At 44.1% G+C, this 21563-nt stretch overlaps 2 protein-coding genes and 1 long non-coding RNA gene across 16 annotated transcripts in view; 1 reads left to right on the top strand and 2 right to left on the bottom strand.

Moving 5' to 3' along the window:
* Nucleotides 1-16331, bottom strand: part of KDM4B (lysine demethylase 4B) — a 91110-nt gene extending 74779 nt beyond the window's left edge. For 3 of the 4 annotated variants that reach the window (XM_048077731.2, XM_048077727.2, XM_013195224.3), the window contains exons 1-4: nucleotides 11381-11849; nucleotides 4313-4475; nucleotides 2220-2395; nucleotides 851-965 (exon numbers count right to left, since the gene is read on the bottom strand). In XM_048077731.2, coding sequence (XP_047933688.1) covers nucleotides 851-965; nucleotides 2220-2395; nucleotides 4313-4475; nucleotides 11381-11415 — 489 coding nt within the window. In that variant the 5' untranslated portion in view covers nucleotides 11416-11849. Of the gene's footprint in view, nucleotides 1-850; nucleotides 966-2219; nucleotides 2396-4312; nucleotides 4476-11380 lie in introns of all 4 variants that reach the window. The other variant, XM_048077730.2, reaches the window with a different exon arrangement.
* A 22-nt stretch (nucleotides 16332-16353) lies between these two features.
* On the top strand, nucleotides 16354-18604 carry LOC136787012 (uncharacterized). Of its 7 annotated transcripts, none has more exons than XR_010826717.1 (2): nucleotides 16354-17345; nucleotides 18135-18604. It is a non-coding gene; the product is annotated as an uncharacterized lncRNA (long non-coding RNA). The 7 variants fall into 7 exon arrangements; XR_010826713.1 differs by lacking the exon at nucleotides 16354-17345 and adding an exon at nucleotides 17353-17637; XR_010826716.1 differs by lacking the exon at nucleotides 16354-17345 and adding an exon at nucleotides 17353-17637 and having other exon boundaries at nucleotides 18141-18604.
* Nucleotides 18605-19681: 1077 nt separating this feature from the next.
* Nucleotides 19682-21563, bottom strand: part of UHRF1 (ubiquitin like with PHD and ring finger domains 1) — a 30462-nt gene continuing 28580 nt past the window's right edge. For all 5 annotated transcript variants that reach the window (XM_066983840.1, XM_066983839.1, XM_066983841.1 and 2 more), the window contains one exon: nucleotides 19682-21137. In XM_066983840.1, coding sequence (XP_066839941.1) covers nucleotides 20991-21137 — 147 coding nt within the window. In that variant the 3' untranslated portion in view covers nucleotides 19682-20990. The remainder of the gene's footprint in view (nucleotides 21138-21563) is intronic.

A 21563-nucleotide genomic window follows, 5' to 3' on the forward strand; every position in this document is an offset into this window, starting at 1 on the left:
TGGACAATCACACAACGCTCCAAAAATGAGGCAACTTTCTACTTAAAAGAAAGCTACGGAAGAGGGGCGCAGCTTTAAATTAGCTGCCTAAACACAGTAAGAAAACAAGAAACCTTTATCATTTACAGTAGAAGAAATCACACCACAAGTACTTTAAGCAGAGGATGTAATTTCACCAAGGAAAAGCCAAAACAGTTTGAATTGTAACAAATTAGCACACAGGTGCGTTATGTCCTAATGTAACTGTCTACAGAGAAAAAATCAAAATGTAAAGAGTTTAGTTGTATCAATTATCAAAAAACTGCAACAAGGGATAACAAAAAGTATTTCTGATTAAGGGCCCGATTCCCTGAAATACTGCTTTTCTAGCTCTCTAAGCTACAGGTGAAATCTCTATTTTACTCCCTCTTTAAATAAACTAGCATGAAAGAGATTAGCCTCTTAGAAAGAGATTTAATTTACCCACATACCATCATATAAATTTGGAGATATCATTAAACCCAGATCATTATCACAAGTCCAGTTTTTTTTAAACCTTTTATGCAAGCTTTATACAGTTTTCTGCCACGTTTCCTAAGAACTCTTTCAAATCCCATTTTCCCTCATTTTTCTAGTAAAACTAAGCTTTCACAGGCTTCATTGCCTCTATTATTCAGCATCTCTAGGGGCAGTGGAAAGTTTAGTCACAGTTTCCTAATGAGTGAAAAATAAAGATGTTTACTTTTTTTTTTTTTTTAAGTTGCTAAATTTAGCAAATTCTAAATTACTGTTCCTTAATAAGTTAAGAGCAATAAAGGAAAGTCAGGGAACACATTAAAAAATAAAAAATAATGAGGAGCCTTTTACTTACTGCGTCGTATAGTGAGCCGCTGATATCAGCCCCATAAATTGGTGAGACAAACGTGAGATTCTTCCAGTACTTGCGCTCCAAGTCTTCAAAATCTTGATGGCGTGGAGTACAATACCTGATAAGAACACAGAAGAGGTAAGGATGCAACAAGTCCCAAGGAAGACTCACCACAGACATAAAATGACTGCCAAGAAGAGTGCATTTCTCAGCACTGTGAGATGCCGAGTTGGAATTGCCATTCGCACCAGTTAACATTACAAAAAGGCTACGCTATAGTTTGGGAAGCAGATTCTATACAGCACACAGTAAACAAGACATGGAGCATGTTTTTATAGCATCTTCCATCTAATCATCTCAAACCAATGTACAAATTACAGGAAAATTATCTAGATTTGTTATGACACCATAAAAGCATATTAAATTCAGCAAGGGGTGGAGGAAGAGCAAAGAAAAACATAAGGTGGACTAAGGTCACGTCATAATGCGTGGATATAGCCGAGCACAGAACTCAGGTCTTTTGTTTCTAGTCCTGCAACGTACACTAGTAAACTTTTCTTCTCTCTTCATTTCCTAGTGGCTGTAAAAATAAGTTAATATTCAAAGTAGGCAGACTCAGGAGGTTACTGAAGATGCATCTCATTTTTAATTCTACTCAGATTCATGTTATTTACTGCCTTTTAAATCTTTCTACGAAACCTCTTCGTGCGTATGGACAAACAGGCTGAGCATTTAAGTGAAGCATCAGATCCTCATCCTAATGGTGCATAAGGTGAAGTTATCACAGTTTGCTGAACACAGGCAAGGAACTTGTATAGGCTGTGTTAGCAAATTTCAAAGTTGATTGCATGACATCAGTAATGCCTGAGAGAAAACTCACAGTAGTCCAGAGCTCTGGGAAAGCAACTCTGGAAAAACAATGCAACTGCAGCTTGTATCAGCTTGTCCCAGCGAACTGAAGTGTTCCCAATGTTCCCATGTTCAGACGACACTCATGCTATTAATATTAGCTCAGGCACTCAAATATACTCGTATTTGTACCTGAGCAATGGAACACATTTCCCAGAACATCCATTAATCGACCAAGAGCTCTTCTCAGAGCCCCAAGCCATTCTTTTCAGGCAGATTCTTAGCCAAATACTGACTTCAAAGAATCGTTCTATACCAACTCCCAGAAAAAGATCAAAGATACACCAAACACATCAAGTTATGAACTTGTTTGAGATTCTGGATGTCAACCATCAAGAAAAATTTGTTTCCTCCAAAATGCTTCCTATTTAACAAGGCTGACGACATTTTCTTTTCATTTTGTTTTCAGGCTTTCTGCACTACTCTCCCATTCGCAAGGTGAGCACACTTAACACTAACATACTTCTCACTGTTAGCCAGGCGCCGGTACTCTCCCACAGTCATAGGTTTCTTCTGTATGTTATACTGGGTGAATAACCCCGACTGGCCAGTAACCACCTGCTGAATGGGAGCTGGGATAACCATATCATCAATGTCGTCATAGGTTTTTCGTGGCTTCCATTCCTTGGGAGGGATCACCTGTAAGGGGAAAAAAAAAAACCTTCAAGTTCACAACAGGCAAAGAACCTTTACTAGGGAAAAAGAAGTTTAAATGGAAGGTATTTCACCCTGCTGCTGCACGTTATCAGATAACAGCAGCATCTCAAATAACCAGCACATATGACAAGACACCTCTTCTGCAACTGCTTAAGTACAGTACTAGCTGACATGTTTAGAGGGCTGGTAGCCTGCCTGCCAGCAGTCCTATCAGTACCAGGTCACAGGAAATGGCCAGTGATTGAAGAAAAGATCCACAACTACTGCAAGGAAATACACTGCATGCCAAAAGGACTGCACGTGCTTTCCCTCCAGAGCAGTGTTCCTCTCTCACCTGCCATTCCACAAAGCTGCATCAAGTCTCAAGCAGCTTTACTAATACGCTGTAACTCTACAACTCCGCAACCTTTTACAGTAGTCTACATCACTGTTCCATCCAGAAGTTCACTGAAAAGGGTAGAGAAGAACAAAAGAAAACTGGGGAAAACACATCCAGGAATAAACACTGCTCCAAAGCAGTGCTGAATCTGGAAGAAAAAGCTGTAATTTTAAAGAGGAGAGTTGCCAATAATTCTAGGCTCAAGATCAGAGAACAATCAGTAGAACATTCAGCGGGCATGTGGAATGAAAAAAATAACAATAAAAAAATCTACAATCTAATTTGGTGTAAGAATTTACAAAAAGAAAGTTACGGGAACGTGAAGACAAGTTATTGATTTTTGTGGGCATGGTTCCTTTAGGATATGATGAGCCTTCCACTAAACAGCTCTGAACTGTAGTTGCAGTAGAGACACAAAAATTAACTTGAAATGCTGATATTTAGTCCTACGGGTAGAGTAATTTCTTCAGAACATCTGGAATTCACCAACAACCTTTATTAAAATAATCTACCCTAGCGGACTCACAGAACATAATTGCTAGTACACTTGAGTGGACAAGGAAACATTACACAGAGAGCTTTTTATCAATACTCTGCTCTACTTAGAACTGTAATAAAAACAGTAATTGACCTATTTTAGAAGAAATAACTATTATTTCATGCCTAACAGCTTTACTTCTCTGCTGTGCTTTATTAAGTTCTGCTAAATACCACGTTTAACAACTACCTTGTCAGAACAAATGCTCTCTCAGCCTATGGAGTAATATGACACTTCCACAGAAACAGTCCAAATCAGTTCTATTTTTCTTCCAAGCAGTCACATTTAAAGTATTGGAATTTAAAAGCGTCACAGAAGATTTCTCATAATGTTTCATCAGTTTCAGCGTAAAGACATGAATGTGAACAGGAGGCACAAAAAGGTTTCAGAGCTGGCTGGAGAACTATTTCCAGAAGATCAAAAAGGCTTTTGGATACCTTTGGAAATCACACACACATACACAGCACATTTACAGGTATAGATTCAAGTTAGCCTAAGACAGTAGCTCAGAACATAAAAAAGGTAAGAGCAAAAAGTTTGCTTCCATTCATATAAATATGACTTAGGAATCTTGTCCCCATCCAAACCTAGGTAGACTTGAAAAGCTTGATCCTTTACCCCAACAATCTGGGGGGAGTTGAAATCGTCAATATTTCTCCATTTCCAGCAATAGACTTGGGACATGGCAATACCCTTCACCCATCTCTGTAAGGGATGGGAATATTCTTGCTTTCCAGTCTGGGATCAGGAAAAGACATTCTTTAAATAAACACTTCTTTCACTCTTATGAAAGGCCTGTAACTCCTTCGCCTTTCCCCTCTGTAAATCAAAACAAAGAGATTGCAAGTACAATTTTCAAAAATGTACTCCACTTGACCACATGAACAAAAACTACCTCTGAGTGCACAGGCACCTCACATAAAAGAGTCTCAGGCAGGTAGCCTTCAGAAAGCTCTCAGCCACTGGAGCTAGGCGAACTGACCTTGGCAAGCCCTGCTCGGTGAGCTCCTTGGGATTCAATGTAAGCAATGTACTTCCCGAAGTCCCGAAACTCCTCGAGGGTGGGACGAAAGGTCATGATCTTACAGCCAGGGTTCTGCGGACTTGGGTTTTCAGACCCCATATTTCCTGTACGGCGGCAGCACCTTAACAGTGAAAACAAAAGGGAGAAAAAGAAGAAAGGCACAAAAAAGATAGTAATTAAAAATTTTTATATGCTTTCTATGTGCTTTAGTAAAGTATAGAAAGGCAACAACATATTTTTCATTTCTCTCTCCCCACACCCAAGACAGCATTTATGAGTAGCATCCTCTACTTATGAAGGGTTTCTGACCAAAAATCCAATTAGTCTATTTGATAACAGGGCCTTATGAAGAGTGAGGTATCGGGGAACTCCACAAGGTGTTCTAGGCACTTCTCCATTGTTTTTCTGTGAAAAGACATCAGAAGCTGTAAGAAGTGACAGAACTCACTTCTAAAACAGTTAAAATCACTGTGGTGAATTCTTATTCCCATATAGGAGAATGCCATACTAACGTGAGTATATTTATTATCACGTAACCAAACCTACACTTGAGCAGGCCAGAGGAAACAACGATGTTAGGAATACCGGTATCACTTCAGAGTTCAAATATGGCCTAAATATAGCACGTAGACTTGACATCAGGCCCTTCCACTCATCATATGAAATCGTGTTTCCCCAGGACGGCAGTCAAGAACAAATTTCTCAGTACCTTCAGCATCTATGCAGTGTATGCATGGAACTAGCTGCCCCTCACAGCTCCCCATCAGAATGCTTTTTCCTTTTCTATATTTAGTTTTATGTTTGTTTTTTTAAAAAAAAAAAAAAAACAGCTTTGACCAATGTATTAGCACTGTATTAGCATGTATTTCTTTTTTTTTTAATTTTGGTGCTAGGCTACATAAAAATTTTAAAAGGAGTTTGTTTTTTTAATGTAATTTCCCTACACTTTGATTGTATTTGATATTTAAACAGACAAAATTAAGAGACAGACTATCCATTAAAATATCTAGATGTTCAAAGCGTCTCTCAATACGAAAAATAAAATTGCTCAGTTTACTTCAAAATTCACAAGGCAAAAAAATCCAAAACAATTCAGGATGCAATCCTAATTTTGAAAACAAACCTTTTAAGGCTACTTTAGAAACTCGTAAGGCAACCAAAACGTTTTAACGGCATTTCAGTCGCCAACACAGCCACGGGACCATCCTCCATGTCAGAAAAGCACCACGGCGATCCCGCTGTCACCAGAGGGCACCACGGGGCTTTCAGGGAATAATGCGAGGCGCAGCAACGCTACGGCAACTGCGGCTTCAAAATCACAAGCGGGCTGGGATTTAAATTGATTTCGACCTAGCGAAAAAGTATTCCAGATGCTACTAGAAGTACTCGTCGTGTTAGGGAAAGAAGAAAGAGAAACAGACTGCTCTGTCATGGCTTTAATCAGAGTGCACGGCACAGAACTCCTGCTTCTCCAGAGACAGGCAACTACAGAAAACGTCCCGCAGAGATGGACGGACTCGGCACCCAGCTCTCCCGGGGCATCAAGTTTCCCTTTCCAATTCTAACTGGGTTAAACACTTTTCCTTTCAAAGGGAAACGAGAAGTTTTGACTTGAAATTTCAGAATATTGTCAGAGTAACTTTTGCGTCAGATTTGTTTCAGAAGATCGGTCTGCCAGCCTGCGCCCCTCCCCAGCACAGCCCTCAAAGTAATTCTAGGCCTAGAAGCGAGCCGAGACTCTCCTGCATCCGCGGTGAACAAATCCAAGCATCCCACAGCATGCCTGAGCAAAATCAGCCTAGCAAAAAGCTGTGGGTCCAGTCCCTTAGCTCAGCACCTCACAGATTCCCACAACGACTGCGTTTCTGACAGAAACCGCCGCCGGATGAGGAGACAGACGGCCCTGTGCCGGCCCCTCCGCCTACAGGGTGACTCTGCCTGAAGAGATTTCTGACTGCCTTGCGGAAAAGATTTTCCTGCGTTTCAGGGTCAGTACTTGAAGATAAGAAACATCGGATCTATACCTACACAAGTGTTTCCTAGAAACATGAAAATAGCAAAGAGCACCTCCTGCCCCTGCAGCAGAGCAGGGCCCGGCTCAGCGCAGCCACAACGCAGGCGGTGTTTGGGAAGGCGCTGCTCTTCGCCAGCAAATGGCGGGGCTGGCCCTGGTGAAGAGTCCAAAGCAAACGAAAAGCCAGTATTGGAGAAGCGGGGGACACAGAGAAACCATCCCCAAAGTCCTATTCAAACACAATCGCATTGAGGATACTTCTGCTATTTTTAATGCAAGACCAGAAATGCCACAGGGCTCCGCAGCAGGAGCGCAGTGTCGCGCTGCATGCAGGCTGCTCTGGCATATCTGGCCCTGAGAGAGAGAAACCCGAATTCCTTCCTGAGGAGAAGCCATGCCAGCACCATCTGCTCCAGGGAGGCCTTCCCAGTATTTGCAGCTTTGCCCACAACCAGGAAAGGAAGAACAACAAGAAAGAAGTAGTTCTATCCCATCTTCTCACAAAGATGCCCTTCGTCAACTTCAATTTTTACTCAATGAACTGGGAGAGAATAGCCCAAAGAAATTCACAGACAAGGCAGGGGGTGGGGCGGGGCTGGAATCCAAAACTAATTCCACAGTTTGACCAATTAATTAAAGGCTTTACTCGCCTCAGCACAAGAACGGTACTTCGCAGCTCTGCAGCACAGAGCTGGTAAAGCACACCGGATTTTTCCATGTTTAAGCCCATCTCTTTATCCTAAGGAACGTCTCAACATGTTTCCTAGATAACATTTGCTGCAATATACGTTCACCTGACTAAATTAACCATGCCATTACAACAAAAACTAGCCACGGAGCTCAGGTGAACGGAGAACCAGCTCCAGCAGCATCCCCTCCACCTCAGCAGCCCTGAGGAGCTTGGTACCCAGGGCAAGCTTTAGGGGAAGAGGATTTATCTCTTAATTCCTTTGCAATAGCAGCACTACAGCAGTTTGGATAAATAGCAGCAGCATTCCCTGTTAACCCCTCAGCTCCCAGCCCCACTGAGGACATAGGAGCAGGAGGAGCCGCAGAGCTGCTGAGGAGAGCCATGTCGTGCCGCTGCATTACGCGATCGAAGGAGGCCACCTCGATACAACGCTGCTGTAATAAGCTCGCTGAGAAAGATTTCACAGCAGAATCCAACTGTTTTGAGAACACTAAAGCCATTTTGCAGTCAGGGCTCTGCCATACAGTGGGGTGGACGGGGACAATGTGAACAACCTCTCTTCACTAATAATACTGAAAAGGACAATTTTGCAGAAAGAGTCTAAGCCCCCTATTAGTTCATGAAAAGAAGAATTAAGGTATTTTTCTCAGCTGGGTTCACTCTGCTTCTTTGTAAGAGTGAGTAACAACGTGAAATATTATGAAATACCTTCTAATTTGCAGTGCTGGTAAGGAAACACTACAACTTGTCTCCAGAAATGATCACAGTGGACACAAAGAGCTGAGTTTTTAATTTCAATGACTTTTACGTGAGACTTTTACCTCTAAAACTGATGGGAACTAAGACACTTTTGTGACTGAAATCCTACACCTGTTGATTGAAAGCTCTGTATAGCACAGAAAAAGCCTACGAAACCCAGCTGAGATCAACGACTTGTGCTTACTAAAGGACTTCCAGAACCCGGAATCCTGTCTTTCAGTGAAAGGCTTGGGACTTTTCAAGCAGTTCCCCACAGCTCAGACACTATTGATCTTTGAGGAGTGGAATAATGCCAGCTCATCCTCCTCAGGCTTTTGAGTCAGGGGGTAACTTTGACTACAGGTAGAGACTATTAGTGGAAACGGGTCTGTCTCAGCACTGGAGCCGAATACTGCACATATACCCAGGGCACATTTCTGCCAGCATAAAACAAGCCAGTTCTGCTAGTACTACAAACTACCCGTTATCAATCCAGATCTCAGCAGTAGAAAACAGTAGATTTGTGACATAAGACTCATTTTGTTTATACAGCAGCACCAGAAGACCATCTGTAATCTTGTGAAGCAAACCATTCTCTTCAAAACCCTTTAAAGAAGGCACGAGGTTTCTGTTTAAAGGTAAAACTTCTGCCCACATCATGCCCTGCTGCCGTGCACATTACTGCATACAATTGACAAAAATACTTTGGAATGACCGGCTGTCTTTCCAAAGGTGCAGTTTTACATCATCAACCCCAACCAAGCCTCCTACTGGCTTTTTGTCAAAGGCAGTGAAGCCCAACAACCAAAATTCAAAAAGATGAAGGAAAAGACCCTTTGGAACACACGCTTGTAGCACAAAAGCAGAAAGCACGGATTCAAATCTTGTAGGGAAAATTATCACATGGAAGCCATGGGTAGCAAAAATAAGTTTGTTGGAAGAAAATTCATAGCATCCACAGCAACTCCACAAGATTTTACTTGGGCTGTGTTAGAAGAGGCTGAAAAGGCATCTTTTGAATATATGAAATATCCTCCCAAGAACACTCTGCAGCCTGGTAGCAACAGAGCGCAGAAAACATGCACACTGACCCACTTGCACTCGCAGTGGGCAGGCACATGCTCTGGCAGCAGCATCACACCCCGCTGTAGGAAAAGGACTACAGCCATCAAAATTTCGCAGAATAAACAAAGCGCCTGGCCTTGGTTTGAAGCAAGAGGAAATTTCACAGCAGTACCAACTTGGATAGCTACTGAGCTCCCATCCATGGCCATTTGTTCCTCTCCTGTGCCAAACAGGATTACTGTGGTGCCACAGAGCGAAACGATCAGGGAGCTGACGCCGGTTACATGGCTGTGCTCTAAACCACGTCTGCAGTTACCAGCACAGGACTCCTATGGCAACAATGCAAAGCCACCATCTCATCAAACCACAGCCTTGCCACGAGACAGAAAAAGCATTTCAAACATCCGAAACAGTTATAGGAAAAGACTCAGATAAAACTTTTCTAGAAGGCACGCTTGCAGCAAGTTTTCCTCTCTTCCCCAGACAGAGGAGTTTATCACCCGCACAAACTGAAGTTTGTAGGTGCCTTAAAATGGATCGAGGATTTACTGGTGCTCCTCAGTCGGATTGCCCTTTTATTACAGAACACTGAACCTACTAACTCTTAATCTAATCAACGCAACAAACATCACTGCACTTGTAATACCAGTAAAACTGCTGTTAGCAGTTAAGAAAATTAAGTTCTACAGTTCATTACACTATGCAAGGACAGTGAATTATACACCCTTGCAGGAGACCATTTAAGGACAACATAATCCAAAGCAAGGCAGGGAAATACAAATCTCCAATGCAGAAAAGGGAAAAAAAAAAAAAAAAGATCTAATGAAGAGATCATTATAGCCCTCTGGATCTATCAGAACACAGTCAATGCTTGGCAGCACAGCGGAACAACAGGAAGCTGAATATCAATGTTAACAAATTCTCTAATCTTGTTTCAACACCCAAATTGTTAAACCTTCTGGTTTCCTCACCTGGCAATTTCCCTTGAAAACTCGCATCCGTTGATCCGAACACACCTATTAAGCCTCCCCTGCCCTTCCAATGTACTGACAACAAAAAGACAGACCTGACTCAATCCAGATTTCTCAGCATAAGGTAGGCTGGACAGCGTACTGAGAACTCCTCGATGCCTGTACGTATTTACCACCAGCAACCACAACAGGCCTTACTTCCTCGTCACTGCAAAGCAAGCTGCTGAGAATGTGCTACCGTGCACCCTCTGGAAACTGCTGCTGAGCTTTCGACAGGCTGGAAATCCATCCTCACCTCACGCTGCCCTGTCTGTGCTAACTCCTGTGCCCAGGGTGAGGCTCTCGAGGGAGACCACCTTGCTATGAAATCGTTGCTTTCTCCACAAGCATGAGAAATGTTAAAACAACTACTTCTGTCAGTGCTCAGAAAAGTGAAAACCTGTAAAAGGGACTTAAAACTTGTTTGTATACCTCGCTACCCTCAGTTAAACTGCCCATGGGGCTGGTTTCATGCCCCTTCTCAGACGAGGCAGGCAGGCGCTGATTACGAGGAGTGCAACAGCAAACGAAGCGTGGGCGGAGGCAGAGCAGCCTCCCTGGCCTGCAGTGAAGCACACGGTGCTCAGCAAAACCAGCCCGTCTCACAGAGCCATCGCCCAGCACCAGGAGGAATGGGGATTCACAGCCTCGCAGGTTTTTACCTCCCTCAGTGCTCTGCTAGGAGCTCGCGGAGGCACCAGAGCTGTGAGCACGTGCAGGCCGTGAGCAGCCTCTTCTCTTCAAAGCACGAGAAAGCCTCTGCCCCGAATTCTGCCCAATCTACCTCAGGTCCCTGACAAACCTAAAATGAGAATAAGTTCAGTTTGAGGGGGAAAAAAAAAGTCTGATCTTCAACTGAAAATACCGTAAAAATTGCAAAATAAAAACAAACAAAAAAAGACAGATTTAAAGCGTGCCTGCATCAACTTCTTGTGACTCAATATTTCTGAGGCATTTCACACACAAAAGGTGGGAAACCTATTCAAGAATGAGTTCTTTAAGTTTATTTTTAACTCATCATTTGACTGTTGAGCACTGAGTGCAAACATTAATGGAAACCTCATGTGTTTATTTGAAACGACTTTTTTTTTTTTGATGAATTAGGCTGGAACTCAGAGGGCAGATTCTTCTGTTTCTATCGACTTCCTTTCTCAGCACGTCAGCTGCGCTCAAATTTACAGCCAGCTTCTCGTGGATCAGGGCTATGGAAGTTTCTCAGCAGAACAAAAGATAAAGCGTTGCAAACCATCCCCGCTGTACATAAAGAGGCGATTATGTACCCGAAGTGTTCGGAAAGGTTACAACAAGCATCTGCAACACCGTTCACTGCTCCCCCCTTTGCTGCCGAGAATCAGATTACGGCATTCGCACGGATTCACGAGTTTGCAGCTCCTGCTGCTGCTGCTCAGCCCACTTTGAAAGGGCCGATCTCCCGGAAGACTACAGCAAGATTTTAAAACCAAGGCCTTTTCCACAAGCTGGTCCCTATATTCAATTCAGCTCGTTACCTTTTTAACCTCGAAGTGCTCTGAGCTTTGTACATCCTCCAAACGGTCTAAGCAAAGTCACAGAGGAATGAGGCACACAGGCGGCATTTCCACGCAGGCACAGCAAGCGCCCATCGGCCAAGCGCGGAATTCTCGGATTGTGACAAATGGAAGCACCCCCTGTGACACCCCACAAGCCTTCCCCGGAGTTCCCAGTCTTCCTCTCCTTGAAATCAAGCAGCATATGTAGCTCGTTAAAGTAAAATAAAATTTTCCCTTAAAACATCTTCTTAGCTATAAGCATACAGTTGCTCATACATTTCTTCAAACTGCAGCAGAATTATTTAAAGTCACAAACGGCATTTAGAAGCAGAAAACGTGTTTAGAGTTAAGAGCCATAAATTTGTTAGAAGTTAAAACAATTACTGCCTGAGTCAATGCAGTCAACAGCCTTCTGTGATGCTTCTTTCTGACTGAATTCAGAATTATTACACAACTGCCTCTCCTCCTCACATTCACTGTCCTACTGAACGGGCAAGATAAACTAAAAATGAATGGGCATTAAAAAAAAAAAAAGGGCACTAAAAAGACAAGACAGACAAAACCCAGAAGGTTCAGCATGCCATCACTGACACAGAACCTAGACCCAAGTATCTCACAAATTCCAGTTATATGCCTGGCACAATAGTTATCTTTACTGCCCTTTACTACCTTTATTATCTTTAGTGCAAGGCTATTAAGTACATAAAATCATCCGGATTGGTCCTTTTGAGATTCAGCCTCATTGCAATTACTGGGACGCCAGAGGAATGCCTTTGAGTTCAAATGGGCTGAACTAATTCTCCTCCAAAAATAAGACCCAAATACGCAGGGGCGTATTTTGCTCAGCACTGTGCCTTCTGGGATACCCACGTTTAAGAGCTGCTGTCTGGCCAGCACCACTTACACGGGCATACGTCAACGCCGGTCCCAGCAGCTCTGCTGTCACTCAGCGTTATTTCGGGTTAACTTTGCGAGAACATCAGAGCAACACAAGGCTCACCATTTCAAACCAGCAGCCCGCTGAAAGCAGCGCCTTCTTCCCAGACCGGGAGCAATCGAGGATAACAAGCACCTCTTCTGTGTATATTCCTGTTCACTTGGAACAAGGATTCACAGTCTCAACCCACAGCACTCGGATCCAAGGCAGCAGCGCTGCAAACCTTAAAATATTGTGAAGTAACCCGCAGATTACTATCAGAAAGAGCATGTGTATCCGAAGACTTGACTGCTGCATCACTTCGTAAGCGGGGTAGCTCCTGTATCAGACTAATACCTTAACGAGGACTAATTCCCAACAGCCTTCTGGCCACAAACCTGCCAGAACTCCAAGCCCGCAGCAATGTTCTCAGCAACTTGCTCTATTTCTCCTCTGCGTTGCCTCAGATTTTTTTAAGACAGAATTTCCACAAATTAGCTGGTTGGGTCATTGAATGCTCTAACTGCTTTTGAATATTTTGCCAATATGAAGTCAAAATCTTGGTTGCCTTTTTTTTTTTTTTTTTTTTTCCTTCTGCACAAGGTGCTTATAGGTCCTGCACAGGGTGGGCGTGACACACTGACCCAGATTCCAGGCTTAGGAGCAGCTGCACCACCAGAAAATCATTTGCTCGGGAAGAGGCTGAGCAAGAGCAAAAGCCAGCAGGGGGAAGAGCAGGACCAGGAAACATCTCGTACCTTGTACACCTCCAGACTGCTCTTTAGCAAGAAATCCTGTCCTCAGCTGCACCTGTAAGTAACTTGGAATCGTCATCTTCACAGAGAGAAGGGGAAACAAGAAATAGTCTTCAGGTACGCATTTTACGTCATATCCATTTCATAATTTTTAACCAAAATTGTGACTCAAAGGAGGGAAAATTTAGAACCTAAATTAAAGCAAAACCTGGTAGAAAACCAAGGTAATTTCACGTGAGCTTCAAGGTAATTTTAATCTCTCCCAGCTCCGTTTTACCCAGTTCTTCCCTCTGGAAGTTACGGCCCCAAATCTTAACGCGCACACACCACAGCCAAAGCAGCGCTGCTTGTTTTGCCAACACAGAACTGAAGTGGCAAACTTCACATAAACTTATCTGCAACAACAGAAAACCACAAAGCTCCACCAAAATCTTCTACCCTACTCTGAATACATATCGGAAACTCTAAAGGAGCATCACAACTCGTTGGGAAAAAATCTTAACACGCCACCAACTTCCAACAGTGTATTCTCATGCCAAATACAGCATTTTTGTCAAATAACTTTAGGAAACAAAAGAACAAACCTATATGTTTCAAGAAATCAGGGAGCGTGGCTTGTTCACAAACCTTTTGAAAAGCAAGGAGAAAGAAAAAAGAATCCAGCTGCAAGCCATTTCTGCCATAATTTAGGCAGAGAAAGATGAAGTATCTTACACGGTGCAAAAACAGCGCAACAGGACACAAATGTGTTCTCCTGTGTTAGCAGCCATCCAGTAAGTACGTAACTGAGGAGCTTCTCAATGTATAAAAGAAAATAGTCTACTCTATTAAAACATAAATAAAATTAAGCACCTTAACAATTAAGCCATGGTTTAAGTGACTGTATCTGCAAGTTGTGACAAGATGGGACATACTTGGGCTAAAAGAAAGAAAAATATCTCTAAGCAATGACCAGTTTACTGAAAACTACTGAAAAGGGGGAAAAAAACGCCTCTCATCCCACAACGATTTTATACAGATGTTAACGTGACATTAATACCACCAAGTACGACATGGTTGCTGCCAATATTCTGCAGTGCTCAAGGATTTCAGTTTGCTGGTGCATCAAAGAGACAAACCATCTTTTGATTCTTACACAGACGACAAAATTATTTCAAAGAGTGCCTCGAACAGCCACAGAGAAGCCTGGTAGCATCCACATATATTAAGCAAATCCCCCACTTGCAGTGACATATCTAGCCGTCATCCATCTTTGAAATTAACAGATGCGATATTGCGAGTAACGCTGCGTACAGCACAGGCAGACAATGAATGGACAGACAGTAACAGGCACTGCAAATCCGTTTCAACGGCACAAGACAAAACGTTAAAAAGTGAGTCAGGAAGGGTAAAAAATCACCAGCGTGCAGTTTTTCTACATTGCCAGGAATTAATTAGAAGATAATAAAGTTTTTAATTCTTATAACTGCAAAGAGATTTGCACAACGTGTTAACCGACGCGTGGGTGTCTCAGCCTGCAGCAAGACAGTGGGATTATTTCTGAGGTACGAGCTCCCAAGTACGATGTAAGCTCTGAAGGTTAATTACAGCTAGCTGAATGACGACACGTTGTTTGTATCACAGCTGGACATCCCCAAAACCTCAAAAACACCTAACTTGATAAGTGTACAACGAAATATAGAGCCAACGTGCTTATCCAGCAGGGCTGGACAAACTGGTTTTCCCAACCCATATAAAATTTCTTGAGTCCTGTTATACAAAAACAGCTCAGAGTTTTCAGAAGTTGCCTACACGTTTGAGGACTTAAAACGCCCAGCATCTGCAGATCTGTAAAACAAATCCCTCTCCTTTATCTGTTAAACGACAGGAGCTGATTGCCATCACCAGAAATAGTTTTCACTACAATTTGTGCCAACAGTAGTCACGTTCAATAAGCCTCTGAGTAGCTTTGAGCACTGCATTTGTCTGAGCCCAATAACCAACATTATCTGCAGGAAACGAGTGGGATTCTCCCTCAAAGTGCGTTTTGCTAGCAACTTCTCATCAAAAGCTGATGAAACTTCTTATGTACGGGAGATCTTAAATATAAAAGACCACAATCACCCTCATGTCAAAGTTGGCAGACCTGCGTGAGTACTTTGTTCTTCTGCCCGGGTGTTCTGATTTCCTGATATAACTAACTTCTTACATATAAAATCGTATACACGCTGCTCTCCCTGGATCGGTTAAGTGAATTAACTGCTTTAATGGAGCAAAAAAGGTGAAAGGATCACACATTACTGAGTGCTGGACAGCATTTCCCTGTCAGAGGAAGTTTTGCTGCGTGTCTCATACAGGAACAGTAGCTCCCTAACAAAGAGCCAGGTGTATCCACCTACCTACACTTTGCATAGGAGTAACTCCTTCCGCTAATGAGAGAGATTCCTTTGGGCACTGGAGGACTCAGTCTGCCTCTCTCAATTTTTTCCATTTATTATAGGGGAACCTAAGAACGGGGAACTTACTGTCAAAAAGCAATTACCCCTACGTACTCCAACAGTTATTTTCTGTAATTGCTGCAATGTAACTGTAAGCTTTAACTTCTAGTCTTGAGATTTCTAGTGATTACACGAGTTCTAACAAAACAGTGGAAAGAACACTAGGAAATAAGCACAGACCTCAAAACCAGAAGCATCCATAAGAAAGAAGTTAGTTATTGGGTGTGAAAAGGGAAAAAACACTATTAGGCTTCAGACAAACAGAGTTCCTGAGAATCAACTCCTTTTGGTTAAAAGAAGCCTAACTTTGGAAAGGTCGGACTCGATATAACAACATCAGGTATTTACACTACCGCCCACAAAGACAACCTGGTCCCATACCAAACCCCAGTGCTCTAGGCCTGTGCCTGCATTGCTGAGTTAGTGCCCTGAGCAGCACCCGTTCTCTCCAGCAGCTTTCATAAAAAAGTAAAGAAGAAGAAGAAACATAGATAAATTAGGTCTAATTTGTAAGTTTAGCCCCTGCAAATGAGTCCAAAATGGTCCTTCTGCAACACATCTAGACCCTACGCAGCTGTATGTACCCTTGTGGAGAACAAGAACCAAAGCCAGCGTTAAGGGAAAGCACAGCCTTAAGATGAAGGCTTTCCCCTTCCACTACATACGTGACAAAAGAACAGAACCTCATGCATCTTATACCTATTTCTTATAAAGTACAATAAAAATAATAAATAATAATAAAGCAAGCGAGCAGCTAAAGGGCAGGGGAAGTCGACAAAGCACGAGCGGCCACAAAATTTCTGCAGACCGTAGCCCCCTGGGGACCGGGCACCTCACTTTTTCATGCTGCAGCGTTTGTGCCCAAACTGCTGGGCAGGGGAAGGACGTCCAGGTATAAATACGAGTGCTGCTATTAACGTTAGGTTTATTCAAATAAATAAATAAATAAGAAGGGAGAAAGCCTGGTTTTGACACTAGACTTTGACAATCTCTGGAAGGAAAAAATGAAAATAAAGCCCGGCAGCGCATCCTAGCCGCCAGGTTTTCCTTCCAGCCGGGCCTTTTGTACGCTGCTGCGGGGCCCCCGCGGGGAGCGGAGCCGCTCCGCGCCGAGCCCACGGCGGCCGCAGGGCCCCGGGCAGCGCCCCCCGGCCCCGAGATGGCGGCGGGAGGGCCCCTCGGCGGAGCCCCGAGACAAAGCGGGCGGCGGGGCCCGGAGGAGCGGGGCCGGGGCGCCGAGGGCTGGCTGAGGAGGCGGAGGCCGCTGTCCGGAAGCGAGAGGCAGCGCCGGGGCCCGGCCCGGGGCAGGCCCCGGGGGACGCCGTGAGGGGAAGGCCGCGGGCCGGAGCCCCGAGGGGGGCAGCGCGGGGGGCTCCGAGCGCCGCGGGGGTGGAGCCGCGGACGGAGGAGGAGGAGGAGGAGGCGGCGGCGGCAGGGCCCGGACGGAGCGGGGCGACGCAGCGGCGGCCGCCCCCGTACCTGAGCCGCGGGCGGTCCACCCTCGGCGGCGGCGGCGGCCCCGTGCGCGCAGCGCCCCAGCGGCCGGGCCGGGGGCAGAGCGGAAGGGGGGCGGCAGCAGAGCGCAGCGCCCCACGGCCAGCACCTGCCGCCCGCCTCCTCGGCCCGAGGATTGGCCGAGACCGGCGCCGCCTTCGTTCAGATTGGACGCGAGGCCGCTGAGAGGCAGCGGGCGCAGCCCGTGGCGCGGCCGGACGGCGAACAACAAGGCGATGGCGGCCGTTGATTGGGGAAAACCGTCCCGGCGAGGGCCCGCCTACCAACAGGAGGGCCGGCCGGTAGTCCTCGCGTCGCTCAGCGGCTTTCCACCAATAGAACGCGGCTCTGAGGAGACGGCGGCCCGCCCTCGCCTCCTATTGGACCTAGGCGGGGGGACGGCGGGCGCCAATAGGCGGCGCGAGCTGTCCGTCAGCTGCAATCAGAGCCCTGCGCTCTGGCGGGGGCGGGGGGCGGTGCGGACGTGAGGAGCCGCACAGCAGCGGGGGGGGGGCCGCTGCGGCCGCCCTGCGCCAATGGGGCGGGGAGGGGCCGGCCCCCCCCCCCTCGCCCCCCCTTCCTCAGGGGGCTGTGGTGAGCTGTGGCGGGGGGACACCGAGGGACGGAGCCGCTTCGGAGACCCCCGGGTTCAGCCCCTGGGGGGTTATACGGGGGTCCAGGAGCGCTGTCAGCCCTCATACTGCACCCTGGGGTGCTGCTGAGGAACCCTGGAGGGGAGCAGCGCAGAGGGGTTAAAGGTGGCAGTTAAAGATGGCACACGCTGGGGTTTAAGAGACACAGGGCCAGGAGTGCTGGTAAACAGGGGCTGGGTGAGCAAAGCTGGGTGCAGCCCCAGCCCTGTTCCCCCCGCACCCACGCTGAGGGGCCGGGGGCACCCAGGGGCCCGGCCGGCCCCAGCACCTGGGCAACACCATGGGCGTGAGGGGAGGAGGGCAGCACTCGGCTCTTACACGCCTCATGGGGGTAGGGCCATGTTCTAGGTTCCCCAGCCCACACTCTGATGACTCCACTAGCTCCATAACTTTTTTGTTTTTTAATTAAAGAAGTTAACTATCTCCACCTCTTCCAAGTTACAGCTCCTTCTCTGCAGGCCACGGGCTTTACCTACGCTTCATTCCCACCCCGCTGTGCCAGGGCCATGTTTGATGCAGTCCCGCTGCGGGCAGAATCCTGCCACGTCCCTGACTCGGAGGTAGAGTTCCCAGCTCCTGCAGAGATGCTACAGGTTGTGGCGAGTACCTGAGCCTACAGGGGAGCGCGCTGCAGCTCCTGGTATCTCCGTCTCCAGCAGTCACCATCACCACAGGACAGAGGCACTTTGAAAAAGTGGCTGCAAAGACCATGGAAGCCTGCCAGGATAAAGTATCAAGGGTATTTTTTAATTTATGGTCCGCACAAGTTTAATTGAGCACAGATTCTGTATACTTGCTGGGAAGAGAGATGGGAATTCCCAAAATAGAAGGAAGATCCCTCCATTTTTTTCAACACTGGTTTTCTTGCTTCCTGATTTTATCCATTAAATACTTATTTTACCACATCACACACTGGTTATTTACTCTAGAATTTCAGAACACAAATTTACACAAGTATGTATGTTAGCAGGATGATGCTTCATTTCCCAATTTCCAACACTAAAAAAAAGCAAATTGCTTCATATCTAAAGCCACGCACTCGCTCACATTATAGCACAGTAATTTTTTCTAGCAGAGCTTTACAGTTTCAAATGTGCAAGCCTAAATTACAAAGCATCTAATTTGCAGTAAAATTGTCCTAATTCATGCTAAATAAATACTGTTCTGAGTTTCAGTGCACTGAAACCTGTGTGGGAAAACAAAGCTCAAAAACAATATACTAAGGAAGTCAATTACAATAGGTTCTTTCTATTTAAATATACACATTTCCTCAATTTTGCCCACCCACCAATTCTTCTTATCACAATATAGACTAAAAAGTCAAAAGACAGTTTCAGTGGAATGTAAAGGCCTGACATTTAAGTGTTTAATGTTAACACTAACCTTAATATAAGCTTATTTTAAACAGGGCAGACTAAGCAACAGTTGCACAATTTCACAGCTTTGGTTTTCAATATCTCAAACGTTGATCTGATTTCTTCATTTATTTCAGCTGCATTTGCTTTGGAAAAATCTGTCTTTTAATTTAATTCTCTGGTTTGGGAAGTCAATAGAGATGCTTGCATGACTTGCTAAAAACATCTCCAATACAATACCTGATAGGGTACTTCTAACAATTCTGGTTTTATTCATTAGATATGCAGGCAATTGTAATTCCCAGTTCACATTTGGATTTTAGTAATGTGGAAATCTGCTAACCCCTCCAGTTGAAGAGATACTGGGAATCTAGGTGGTTTTTGTTTTGTTTTTTAAATTGAATATACCATGTTCAATGGTATGTAAGGCCTCTTAGTAGTGCCTCCAAGAAAAATACTTTGAATACAAGAATATTCAAGTAGTATTTCCAGAATTTCTTTGTAGTGAAAAATAATAGGCCTTAAAAAAAATAAGAGGCTGAGAATAATGGAACATAAATACAAATTCCTACACAAGAAATTACATCTGGAAACCTTCTTCAGAAAGAGTGAAATGAAAACAGTCACCACTTTCATCTGAAAAGATATTTATTTTGAGAACTTCAACTTGCACATTGTACAAAAATTGACAAATTCAGCAAAAAACTATAAAACGTTTTTTTTCCCCCTAACATATTAACATTATAATTTTAAAAAGGGTAAGAGTTAAGAAAACTTAAGCCAGGCACATTTGTTCCAGTCTGTCTGCAGTAAAGTGTGATTAAAAACATCTTGTCATGTTGAGGTATTAAACTGCAAACTTTGGTAATGTTAGAAAAAGACAATCCATTTACAAAAGCAAGCCTTCTTGGTGTCATTTACAATAACCAAAATGTTTCATAAAAAAAGTCAAAATTGATTATTCTCCATTTCTAGGTAGAAATACACTGAAACAAAGAAATTCATGTTACCATAATACACCTAGCATTAGGAGGAAACCCAAAAGTTTGCAAATCCATGCTAATCGTATACAGCTACAGTGTTATATTTAACCCTAAGAACAAAATCCGGTTGGCAAGTTTAAACAATTCAGTGCTTATGAAAAAATATATACGGTGATTCAGAGCCCAGTCTTTCCAAAAAGGACAAAAGGCACTTAAGAATGGCTTTAGTATATTCCACAATGGCATTTCTGGATAGAAGACAGCACCTGGCTGAACAAATAGTTCCCTAATAAGAAGTCCAACTGAGGTAGTACTTCATATTGCTCCAACTACTTGACTAAAAGCAAGCAGCTTTTTTTTTTTTGATATACAAAATTAGCAGGAAATGGCTTTTGATAGGTCTGTCAAATGTATAAAAAGTTATTTAAAAAATAGTAAATATCCACTTGCAATTAAAAAAAGTCATAAGCCAGGAACCATCTTGTACAAGTTGAGCATGAAAATGCTGCCAAGGTGATGCAAAAATCTACCTTTATGGCCAAATCCCCAAATGCTGAAGATTGTTCAAGCAACCAAGCCATTTTTCTTGAATTAAAAAAAAGGGGGGAGGGAATGGGGATGGGACAACAGAGGGCAATCCGAGAACTTTCACAATCATTAGCAGCCTTACCGGAAGCACTTTGTATAGAAAAAAGATGCGTGCTGATGAATGGCAGTTTTGAGGGGAAAAAATTAAAAAAAAAAGCAAAATTCAACATTTAGAACAAAAACAAAATCCACAAACATACAGAAGGATATTCCTTGAAGTTTATAGTTTTTTTAAAAACAAGGAAGACTTTAAACTTTTTTTTAGGGATCTGGGAGAACACAGACTACTTTTTTTTTTTTTTAAATTAAGCCCATTGAAAACCCATTAATAAGTTTGAACACAAGGAAATTAGAAGTGCTTTACAGAATCACCGTCCATTGCCATATCCAGGAAAGAGCTGAGTTAGAATGGTCTGCAGTGTTTCATTCACTTGCATGGTATAGTTTTTGCCAAGATCGTAGCGGCAGGCTGGACAACTGTACACATCAGCTTTGAAGGATCTGTCCAAACAATCCTGGTGAAGGATAAAGAAAAATAATTAGTTAAGAAATACGGATGTGCAGTTCAGCTCATTCTACAGAGCCCCGATTGGAGAATGAGGTTCCTTTTACTTCCTCGTTCACCCAGGTGTCAACAAGAGCTGAGAAAGGCCAAGAGCAATGCAAGGCTGGCTGTCGGAAAGAAAACTTCCTTCATTACATGCAATAGCACACGCTCTTCAACAGAGCGCATCAGTCACGGCAGCATTTAAGCATGTGGTAGAGATGCTAAAGACTGTCATAGCTTCCACAAGAACACTCCACATTATTCCTCAGAAAACAAAACAAAACCATGCGCTTTGCAACACCGACAAATCCATCAGTGTCGCCTAGCAGCATTACTCAGCCTGCAGAGAAGGTCTCATCGTCTTTTACAAGAATCAGGCAGTAGCAATACAATT

The sequence above is a fragment of the Anser cygnoides genome, chromosome 27 (assembly GCF_040182565.1).
Source record: "Anser cygnoides isolate HZ-2024a breed goose chromosome 27, Taihu_goose_T2T_genome, whole genome shotgun sequence".
Classification (NCBI taxonomy): domain Eukaryota; kingdom Metazoa; phylum Chordata; class Aves; order Anseriformes; family Anatidae; genus Anser; species Anser cygnoides.